The sequence below is a fragment of the Acinonyx jubatus genome, chromosome E4 (genome assembly GCF_027475565.1).
Source record: "Acinonyx jubatus isolate Ajub_Pintada_27869175 chromosome E4, VMU_Ajub_asm_v1.0, whole genome shotgun sequence".
NCBI lineage: Eukaryota > Metazoa > Chordata > Mammalia > Carnivora > Felidae > Acinonyx > Acinonyx jubatus.
The window spans coordinates 52,869,285-52,881,596 of record NC_069395.1 but is presented as its reverse complement, the minus strand read 5'-3'; the positions used below and the strand labels follow the sequence as shown (position 1 = coordinate 52,881,596).

Below are 12,312 nucleotides of genomic sequence, written 5' to 3'. Positions count from 1 at the left end.
GGTCAAGGATCCCAGTGCCCATGGCACTTCAGTCTCCAGGGAACAAAGTGCCTGTGGCAATGCACCCTCCAGTGAACCCAGTGCCCGTGGCTCTGCAGCCTGCTAGGAACCCAGTTTCCGCAGCTCTGCAGCCTCCATTGAAGCCAGTGCCCGCCGTACTGCACTCTCCATTGAACCTTGGGTCCGTGGAACTGCAGCCGACATTTAAGCCAGTGCCCGTGGCATTGCAGCCTCAAGTGAAAGCTGTGCCCACAGCACTGCAGCCTCCAGTGATCCCAGTGATCCGTGCACTGCAGTCTGCAGTGAACCAAGTCCCAACAGCACTGCACCCTGCAGTGAACCCAGTTCCGACTGCACTGAAGGTTCCAAGGATCCCAGTGCCCATGGCACTTCTGCCTCCATTAAACAAAGTGCCTGCGGTAAGGTACCCTCCAGTGAACCCAGTGCCCGCAGCACTGCAGCCTGCTATGAACCCAGTGCCCGAGGCTCTGCAGCCTCCATTGAAGCCAGTCCCCACTGTACTGCACTCTCCATTGAACCTTGGGTCTGCGGCACTGCAGCCGTCAGTAAAGCCAGTGCCCACAACATTGCAGCCTGAAGTGAAACCCGTGCCCACAGCACTGCATCGTCCAGTTATCATAATGATCCGTGCCCTGCAGTCTGCAGTGAACCCAGTGCCCACAGTACTGCACCCTGCAGTGAACCCAGTTCCGACTGCACTGCAGTTTCCAAGGATCCCAGTGCCCATGGCACTTCAACCTCTAGTGAACAAAGTGCCCGCGGCAATGCACCCTCCAGTGAACCGAGTGCCCAGGGCACTGCAGCCTGCAGTGAACCCATGGCCTGGGGGTCTCTACCCTCCAGTGAAGCCAGTGTCCCTGGCACTGCACCCTCCAGTGAACCCAGGGCCCGCGGCTCTGCATCCTGCAGGGAACCCACGGCTTGCGGGTCTCTACCGTCCAGTTAAGCCAGTGTACCTGTCACTGCAAACTCCAGTGAATCCAGTGCCCATGGCACTACACCATCCAATGAACAAAGTGCCCGCAGCACGGCACCATGTGGTGAACCCAGTTCCCGATTCTATGCAGCCTCAAGTAAACCAATTACCCGCAGCACTGCAGCCTCCAGTGAACCCCCTGACCGCGGCACTGCACCCTCCATTGAAGGCAGTGCCTGCCGCACTGCACCCTCCAGTGAACCCATTGCCGGCGGGACTGCACCACGCAGTAAACCCAGTTCCCGCTTCTAGGCAGCCTGCAGTGAACACTGTCGCCGAAGCACTGCAGCCTCCAGTGAACCCACCTCCCACAGCACTGCACCTGCCTATGAAAGCACTGCCTACTGCACTGTAGCCTCCTGTGAACCCAGTGCCCGTGGCACTGCACCATCTAGTGAACTCAGTACCCGTGGCACTAGGGCCTGCTGTGAACCCACTGCCCACACACTGCAGCCTCCAATGACCCACTGCCTGCGACACTGCACCCTCCAGTGAACACAGTGTCCATGGCACTGCACCCTCCAGTGAACCCAGTGCCCGCGGCAATGCACCCACCAGTGAACCCAGTGCCCACAGCACTACACCATCCAGGGAACAAAGTGCCCCGGCACTGCAGCCCCCTATGAACCCAGTGCCCGCGGCTCTGCAGCCTCCATTGAAGCCAGTGCCCGCCATACTGCACTCTCCATTGAACCTTGAGTCCGTGGTACTGCAGTTGCCAGTAAAACCAGTGCCTGGAGCATTGCAGACTCCAGTGAAACACGTGCCCACTGCACTGCAGCCTCCAGTTATTCCAGTGTTCCGTGCACTTAAGTCTGCAGTGAACCCAGTGACCACGGAACTGCACCCTGCAGTGAACCCAGCTCCGACTACACTGCAGGTTCCTGGGATCCCAGTGCCCATGGACCTGCAGCCTCCAGTGAACAAATTGCCCGCGGCAATGCACCCTGCAGTGAACCCAGTGACCGCGGCAATGCAGCATGCAGTGAACCCAGGGCCTGCGGGTCTCTACCTCCAGAGAGGCCAGTGTCCCTGGCACTGCACCCTCCAGTGAAGCCAGTGCCCGTGGCACTGCACCCTCCAGTGAACCAAGTGTCCATGCCACTGCAGCCTCAAGTGAAGCCGGTGCCCATGGCACTGCACACTCTAGTAAAGCCAGTGTCTGTGGCACTGCAGCTTCCAGTGAAGCCAGTTCCTGCGGCACTGGAGCCTCCAGTGAAGCCAGTTCCTGCGCATGGAGCCTCCAGTGAATCCACTGTCCGCTGCACTGCAGCCTCCAATGAACCCAGTGACCGTGGCACTGCAGGCACCAGTGAAACTAGTTCTCGTGGCACTGCAGCCTGCAGTGAACTCAGTACACGAGGCACTGCAGCCTCCTGTGAACCCAGTGCCCGCTCTACTGCATTGTCCAGTGAACCCAGTGCCTGGGGCAATGCAGCCTCCAGTGAACGCACTGCCCGACACAGTGCAGCCTCCAGTGAACCCCCTGCCAGTGTCACTGTAGCCAACAGTAAACTTTCCACCCGAAGCACTGCTGACACCTGTGAACACACTGTCCGAAGCACTGCTGCCTACAGTGAACCCACTGTCCGAGGCAATGCAGCCTCCATGAACCCAGTGCCTGCCATCATGGAGTTACTTACATTAAGGCCTCATGTCACTAACCCTAAATTTACTCCTGTAGGAATGTATCCTTTAACCGGTCAACAATGAAATTCCTATTCATTGCCGGAAATTTATCTGATAGACCACTGCCATTCCCTTAGGGAGGAAATCTCACCTAAATAAAGTATTCCGTGCCACTAAATTTGTCTTAAGTTTATTTTGAGAGAGAGAGAGAGAAAGAGAGCACAAGCAAGGGAGGGGCAGGAATAGAGGGAGAGAGAGAAGCCCATTACCACGAGGTCATGATGTGAGCCAGGATCAAGACTTGGACACTTAACCAAGCGATCCAGACCCCGAGAATGTGGAGTTTCAAAGGTTAGAAGGCTTGACTGGGATACAGCCCTGAGGGCACTGGCCTAATCCTTGAGAGAAGGCAGCAAACTACTTACAGGAAGATGGTATGGAAACAGTGACCTGTACATCGCCTGGTGTACACAGTGGGGCAATTATACTCTCTCATGGAGAGCATCCCTGAGAGGCAGTGTTCACAACAAGGGGACAAAGGAGCCAGGACAGAGAAGGTATGTGGGACCAGTTTCCTCCTCTTCCCCACAGCATAGACACAGAGCCATCTGCTGGAAACAATGTCATCCCCACACTGGCTGCCTAAGATGCTTACACCAACCCCACATTCCTGTGCTCTGGTGAGACTGGACTTCTAGGTCAATCAGGCTTGCCTAAGTCCCAATGGAGGTGTCCCCTTCCCCAGGGGACCAGCGGAAGCCCATGACCACACCACCTCTCTTGACCAGACAGTTCTGCAGAGCTTCACTGCGAGTGGCAGTCATTTCAAGTCTCATTTAAGAAGCAGATCAGAGCTGACCTAGACAAAACTCAGCACATTCTGGCCAAGGACCATACATTGTCCATACAACTGGCCTGAAGGACAGTGCAGCCAGAACACAAAACAGTGTATGCAACACACACCACAGGCACTCCCTGATGTGTCAGCCCCAGGACACTAGATGACCTCCTTTTCATAAAGCCATTCATCTCACAGGCAGCTAACATAATGAGCTTTTGTAACACAGAGAGGGCAAATACTCAGCCAAAATGCCAAGACAAGAGGAATGCATCCCAAATGAAAGAACAAGATAAGGTCATGGCCAGAGAAATGGAAGGAACACTTCCAAACTCATTCTATGAGGCCAGCTTGGCCTTGAGTCCAAACTGGACAAAGACCCCACCAGAAAGGAAAACTACAGACCAATTTCCCTGATGAACCTGGATGCAAAAATTCTCAACAAAAGTAGCAAACCGGATCCAACAATACATACAAATAATTATTCACCACAATGAATTGCATTTATTCCTGGGATGCACCACCAATTCAATATCTGCAAATCAACTGATGTGATACATCACATTGATAAAAGAAAGGATAACAACCATATGATCCTCTCAATAGATTCAGAAAGAGCATTTGACACAATGTAGCATCCTTTCTTGATGGAAAAAAAAGCACTCATGAAAGGAAGGATAGAAAGATCTTGTCTGAATATCAGTATGTCCAGATACAAAAGTCCCACAACTAATATCATCTTCAATGAGGAAAAACTGAGAGCTTTCCCCCTAAGGTCAGGAAGACGACTGGGATGTCCACTCTCACCACTGTTATTCTACAAACTGTTGGAAGTCCTAACCTCACCAAGCAGACAACAAAAGAAATACAAGGCGTCCAAATTGGCAAGGAGGGTCAAACTTTCCCTCTTCGCAGACATGATACTTTCCAAGGAAATCCCAAAGACTCCATGGAAAAACTGTTAGGACTGATACTGGAATTCAGGATATAAAGTCTCAGGATATAAAATCAATATACAGAAGTTGATTGCATTTCTATACACCAATAATGAGTCAGCAGAGAGAAATCAAGGATTGATGTACTTTACAACTGCACTGAAAACCATCAAACACCCAGGGGTAAACATAACCAAAGAGGTAAAAGATCAGTACACTTAAAACAATAGAGGGGCGCCTGGGTGTCTCCGGCGGTTAAGTGCCGACTTCAGTTCAGGACATGATCCCGCATTTGTGGGTCTGAGTCCCGTGATGGGCACTGTGCTGACAGCTCGGAGCCTGGAGCCTGCTTCAGAGTCTGTGTCTCCCTCTCTCTATCTTTCTGCCCCTCCCCTGCTCATGGGCTCTCTCTTTCTCTCTCTCTTTCTCAAAAATAAACAAAGATTAAAAACATAAAGGAACAAACCATACAACATCTATCAAAGAAATGGAAGAAACACAAAGAAATGGAAAAACATTCCATGCTCATGGATGAGAAGAACAAATATTATTAAAATGTCAATACTACCCAAAGCAATCAACACATTCAATGCAATCCCTATCAAAATCACACCAGCATTCCTCACAGAACTAGAACAAACAACCCTCAAATTTGTAGGGAGCCAGAAAAGACCCCAAATCGCCAAAGTCATGTTGAAAAAGAAAACAAAGCTGGAGACATTAAAATCTGGAATTCATGGTGTATTAGAAAACCGCAATCATCAAGACAGTATGGTACGGGCACAAAAACGGACACAGACATCAATGGAACGGAATGGGGAACCCATAAATGGACCCTCAAACATATGGCCGAGTAATCTTTGATAACACTGGAAATAATATCCAATGGAAAAACAGAAGTCTCTTCAGCAAATGGTGCTGGGAAAACTAAACAATGAGAAGATTGGACCTGGACTATGTTCTTAAACCACACACACACACACACACACACACACACACACACACACACACACCTCAAAATGGATGAAAGATATAAATGTAAGAAAGGGACCATCAAAATCCTAGAGGAGAAAACAGGCAATCTACCTCCTTGATCCTGGCCACAACAACTTCTTGCTTGTCATGTCTCCAAAGCAAGGGCAATAAAAACCAAAATGAACTATTGGGACCTCGAGATAAAAAGCATCTGCACAGAAGAGGACATAATCAGCAAAACTGAAAGGCCACTGAATGAAATGGGAGAAGATATTTGCAGGTGACATATCAGATAAAGGCTTAGTATCCAAAATCTATAAACAATTATCACACTCAACACCCAAAAACCAAATAATCCAGTGAAGAAATGGGCAAAAGACGTGAAGAGACACTTTAACAAAGATGACATCCAGATTGGTCACACATGAAAAGATGCTCAATCTCACTTGTCATCACTGAAATACAAATCGAAACCACAATGAGATATCCCCACACCCCTATCAGAATGGCTAAAATCAACATCTCCGAAAAAGACAGATGTTGGCAAGGATGCAGAGAAAGGGAACGCTTTTGAAATGCTGGTGGGCATGCAAAGTGGTGTAGCCACTCTGGAAATAGTATGGAGATTTGTCAGAAAAACTAAAAATAGAACTACACTAGGCCCCAGCAATTGCACTACTACGTATTTATCCAAAGGATACACTAACGCTGAGTCGAAGTGGCACATGCACTGCAATGTTTATAGCAACATTATCAACAATAGCTAAGTTATGCAAAGAGCGCAAAGGACCATTGACAGATGAATGGATAAAGAAGATGTGGTATATTGATACAATGGAATATTACTCGGCGGTCAAACAGAATGAAATCTTGCTATTTGAAACAACATGGATGGAACCGGACTTGATTATGCTAAGCAAAATATGTCAGAGAAAGACAAACATCATATGATATCTCTCATCTGTGGAATTTAATACCACTGATGAACGTAGTGAAAGGAAAGCAAAAATAAGATACAAACAGAGAGGCAGTCAAAGGATAAGAGACTCTGAAATACAGAGAAGAAACGCAGGGTTCCAGGAGGGTTACTGAATAGGGGTATGGGCTAAATGGGTGATGGGCATTACGAGCGCACTTGGGATGAGTATTGGATATATTTTGTACTTGATGGATCACTAAATTCTACTGCTGAAACTGTATTCCACTATAAAGTAACTAACTTGGGCTTAAATTTAAAAAAAAGAAATATTAAAAAGAAGTAAAGAAATGTACTACCAGTCAAAAGAAAAGAATATTTAAATCGGGCTCTTTGAGTGGAAATCTAGGACTCAAAGTGTTACAGACAAGAAAGGATCAGAGAAAACATCAAGAAACAATGGCATAACAACTAGTAGAATGGCACTAAATATATACCTATCAATAATCACTCGGAATATAAATGGACTAAATGCTCCAATCAAAAGACATTGGATAGGGTGTCAGAATGGACAAAACAAACAAACAAACAAACAAACAAACAAAAAACAATGTCTATCTAGATGCTGCCTACAAAGCCTTATTTGGACTTAAGTCTCCTGCAGATTTGAAGTGAGGGAATGAAGAAATATTTATTATGCCAATAATGTCACAAGAAAGCCAGTAGCAATACTTATATCAGGCAAAATAACCTTTAAAACCCAGACTCTATTTTGGTACACTTTGGGTAAATACCTAATAGTGACATTTCATGAACCCAGTATTTATAGCAGCATTATCAACAGTAGCCAAATTATAGAGAAAGCCCAAGTATCCATCAACTGATGAAGGTATAAAGAAGTTGTGTGTGTGCGTGTGTACGTATGTATATGCATATATTCATATCTACATATGTGTATGTTCATATATACAAACATATGTATATACAAAGAAATATAACTCAACTTCAAGAAGAATGAAATCTTGCCATTTGCAATGATGTGGATGGAGCTAGAATGTATTATGCTAAGTGAGATATGTCAATCAGAGAAAGACAAGTATATGATTTCACTCATGTGGAATTGAAGAAACAAAACAGATGAAAACATGGGAAGGGGGCAGGAAACGAGAAGAGTGGTAACAAACCACATGAGTCTCTTAATATTAGAGAAAAAAACCGAAGGTTGATGGAGGGAAATGGGTCAGTGCTGGGCTAGATGTGGGATCAGTATTAAGGAGAGCACTTGCTGGGATGAGCACTGGGTATTGTATGTAAGGGATGAATCACCAAATTCTACTCCTGAATCCGAGAATGCACTATATGTCAACTATGACTTAAATTAATATAAATAAATAAATAAATAAGTAAGTAAGTAAATAAATAAATAAATAAAGCTATAACAAGAGATGAAGATGGACGCTATCTCATACTAAAGGGGACAATGAAACAAGAAGATCAAATCATTGTAAATTTTGATGCACGCAAAATGCGATCACCAAGTATAAAAATATTTAACAGCAACCATAAAGGAACTCATTTTTTATAATATAACGATAGTAGAGGACTTTAACACATCGCTCACATCAATGGACAGAAGCTGTAAACCGAAAATCAACAAGAAAACAATGGCTTTGAATGACACAGTGGACCATACGTGTTTAACAGATATATTTAGAACACTCCATACTAAAATGGCAGAGTACATATTCTTTTCAAGCGCACATGGGACATTCTCCAGAATTGATCATATTCTAGGTCACATATTAGAAGAAGAACAGCAGAAGAAAGGAAGTAATAGAGATTCAGACAGAAATAAGGGATATTCAAACCAAAAAGACACTAGACAAAATCAATGAAACCAGGGGCTGGTTCTTTGAAAACAGTAATCAACATGAAAACTTCTAGGCAGACTTTTCAGTAAGAAGAGAGAAAGGACTCCAATAAATAAAATCACAAATAAGAAAGGAGAAATAACAGTCCACACCACAAAAATACAGTTAGAAGTTAATATTATGAACAACTATATGCAACAAATTGGACACTGAGAAAAATGGACAAATTCCTAGAAACACACAAACTACCAAAACTGAAACAGGAAGATACATAAAATCTGAAAACAGAAAGAAATCAAATCAGTAATAAAAAAAATCTCCCCCCAACACAAGAGTTCTGGGCCAGATGGTTTAACTGATGAATTCTACCATCCATTTAAGAAAGAGGTAATATGTATTCTACTCGAATTATTACGAAAAATCGAAAAGAAGGAAAACTTATAAATTCATCTTCTGAGTCCATCATTACCCTGATACCAAAATGAGATGAAGCTTCCACTAAAACCGAAAACTGGCGGGGCGCCTGTGTGCCTCGGGGTGTTTACTGTCCAACTCTTAATTTCGGAATAGGACATTATCTTGCTGTGCGTGGGTTCGAGTCCCATGTTGGACCCTGCCATGACAGTGTGGGGCATGGCCAGGATTCTCTCTCTCCCTGTCTCTCTGCCCCTCCCTCACTTTTATGTACTCTATCTAAGGAAAGAAATAAGCATTTAAAAATATGTTTAAAAAATTTTTAAATAACACTGCAGCCCAATCGCCTGATGGCTATGTATGACGAAATTCTTATTAAAATACCTTCAAATTAAAGTCAACAATACATTAATAGAATCATTTGCCATAATCAAGTGGGATATATTCCTAGGCTGCAAGGGTGGTTCCACATTCACAGATCAATCAACATGATGCACCACAGTAATAAGAGAAAGGATAAGAACAATACGATGCTTTCAACAGATGCGGGAAAACTATTTGACAAAATGTCACATCCATTCATGATAAAACCCCTCAGCAAAGTACATTGAGAGTCAACCTACCTGCACATAATAAAGGTCATCTAGGAAAAACCCACAGCTCATCTCATCCTCAATGGGGAAAAATTGAAAATTTTTCCTCCAAGGTCAGGGACAAAACAGGGATGACACGTCTCACACTGTTTTTCCACATAGTACGGGAAACCCTAACCACAGCACTCAGACAACAAAAAGAAATAAGAGGCATCCAAATCGGCAAGGAAGAAGTAGCGCTTTCACTATTTGGAACTGACATGATGTGTTCTATAAAAAACATGAAAGATTCCCTTAAAAATTGCTAGAATTGATATATGAATTCCACAAGTCACAATATACAGAAATCAAGCTACATAGATGTAGTGCATTTCTAACACAAATCATGAATTAACACAGAGAGAAAGTAAGGGATCCATCCCATTGACAGGCTCACAAATACCACAAGAAACCAGGAATAAACCTAACCAAAGAATTGAAAGACCTGTACTCTAAAGTCTATGAAACACTGATGAAAGAAATGGAAGAGGACACAAAGAAATGGACATACATTTCATGTTCATGGATGGGAAGCACAAAATACTGTTAAAATGTCTACACTTCTCAAAACAATCTACACATATAATGAAATCCCTATCACACTAACAAAAACATTTGTGACAGAACAAGAACAAATCATCTCAAAATTTGTATGGAATAACAAAAGTCCCCAAACAGCCAAAACAAACTTGAAAAAGAAAAGCAAAGCTGGAGACATCACAATTCCAGACTTCAGGTAATATTACAAAGCTGTACTGATCAGAACAGTATGGTAATGACAAAACAACAACAAAAAAACACAGAGGCATTGATCAATAGGAACGCAGAAATGAACTCACACCTATATGGTCAATTAATTCTCAACAAAGCAGGAAAGAACATCCAATGGAAAAAAAGATAGTCTTGGGACACAGGGGTGGCTCAGTCAACAAAGAGTGTGATTTTTAATTCAGCTCAGGTTATGATCTCAGGGCAGTGCAGAGCATGCATGGGATTCTCTGTCTCCATTTCTCTCTGCCCCTCTTCTGCATGCTCTCTCTCAAAAATAAGTAAATAAACTTTAAAAAAGGCTCCTCAACATATGGTTTTGGAAAAACTGGACAGCATCCTGCAAAACAAAACAAAAACAACAATGGACCACTTTCTTACAACATACACAAAAATAAATCCAACATGGACAAAGACCTATATGTGAAACCGGAAATCATAAAAATCCCAGAGGATAACACGGGTAGTATCTTATTTGACATTGCCTGTGCAAATGTCTTTGTAGATATATCTCTAGAGGTAAGGGAAACACAAGCAAAAATAATGAGACTTCATAAAAATTAAAACCTTCCGTCACCTAGGAAATAATCAACAAAACTAAAACACCTACAGAATGATATTTGCAAACGACATCAGATAAAGGGTTAGTGCCCAAAATGTATACAGTTATACATCACCCAAACAATGAGAAATCTGATTAAAAATGGGCAGAAGACACGAATGGACATTTCCCGAAGGAAGACATATACCTGGCCAAGAGACACATGAAAAAAACTCAACAATACTGATCTTCAGGGAAATACAATTCAAAAGTACAATGAGATAACACATCACATCTGTCACAATGACGAAAATCAATGAAGGATGACACAGCAGGTGTTGCCAAGGAAGGGGGGAAAGAATAACCCTCTTGTACTGTGGGTAAGAACGCAAACTGGTGCAGCCAGTCTGGAAAACATTATGGAGATTTCTCAAAAAAAAAAAAACTGGAAATGCAAGTACCTTACGATCCAGCAATTTCACTACAAGGTATTTCCACAAAGAATACAAAATCTTCAAAGGGATACATGCACCATGATGTTTACAGCAGCATTTTCTACAACAGCCAAATTACAGAAACTATCCAAGCATCCATCAACTGATGAATAAATTGAGATGTGGTCTATGGAATGTAATATTATTAGGCCGTAAAAACATGAAATCTTGTCATTTGCCATGAGCTTGATGGAGCGAGAGAATGTTATCCTGGGTGAAATAAGCCTTTCAGACAAAGACAAATACCCAATGATTTCACTAACACATGGAAATAAAACAAAACAAAGCGGGGGGGGGGCAGTGACAAACAGACTCTAACTGGGAAACAAACTGAGGGCTTCCAGAGCAAGGTGGGGAATGGGTGAAACAGCTGCTGGAGATTAAGAAGTGCACCTGGGATGAGCACCGGATGACGTGTGGAAGGGTTGCTCTATATTTTACACCTGAAACTAATATTACACTGTATCTTCACTCACTGCAATTTAAATTAAAGATAACGTACGTTAATGACAGGTATCTACCAGGTTTTCTGTAGTTTGCAATCACTTAATTAGGTTGGAAAAATAACCATGAAACTTTTTAAAAACCATGTATGATGTGGGGGACAGTTTGTGCCCTTACCTCGGTCACTGGTTCTAGCAGGACTCGGAAAGTGGGTCCCAGCTCATTCTTCTAGGAGTTCCCAAGACGAGCATTTCATGTATTCATGTCCTAACGGAATGCAGCTCCTGTTCTTCTGAATTTCTGTCAGGGTTTCTTCCCGGAAACAAGCCTGAATCTGGAACAAACCATCGACTGCACCGATGAGGTGATGTCGTGGGACTCCGCAATCCACAAGACCTTTAGTAAAATATGTCTTGTTCAAATACTGTCCAGGAAGGGGAGGAATGAAACACGGGAACAGCCCAGAAAATGCAAGGGCCTGTGCATCTCAGCAACCAGCTTGCCCAGGGAAGCCACCCAGCGCCCATTCCTCAGCACTCAGTACAATAAGACAAATTCTCTCTGGCGACTCAGGAGATGCCAAGTTGCTACAAAGCTCCCAAGATCTCCCCTGGGGCGGGCGGCACAACCTGCTGGAAATGCAGCTCTGCTCTCTGTACTCAGGCAGCGGCAGAGGCCCTGAGTACTCTGGGAGCAATCAAAGCCCTTCCTGCTCTCAGGTGCCCTGGGTCAGAAAAGCCGAAGGTGCGCCTTCTGCTGGCCATCACTGCCTGGGCAGAGGAACCCGCCTCTCCGGGTCTGTGGTGCTCGAGCTCTCTCTGTTGGCCATCATGGGAATTTTTGCAATGTGCAAGGCCC

At 44.1% G+C, this 12,312-nt stretch overlaps 1 protein-coding gene across 1 annotated transcript; it reads left to right on the top strand.

Annotated features, from left to right (window-relative positions):
• The first annotated feature begins 1,619 nt into the window (after window positions 1–1,619).
• On the top strand, window positions 1,620–2,051 carry LOC128312991 (uncharacterized). Its single transcript, XM_053209163.1, has one exon. The coding sequence runs from the start codon at window positions 1,620–1,622 to the stop codon at window positions 2,049–2,051; it is 432 nt and encodes a 143-aa protein (XP_053065138.1).
• The last annotated feature ends 10,261 nt before the right edge of the window (window positions 2,052–12,312 follow it).

What these genes read in the sequence shown, in the direction of transcription:
- LOC128312991 (XM_053209163.1), top strand. Translation starts at nt 1,620, where the DNA reads ATGAACCCAGTGCCCGCGGCTCTGCAGCCTCCATTGAAGCCAGTGCCC.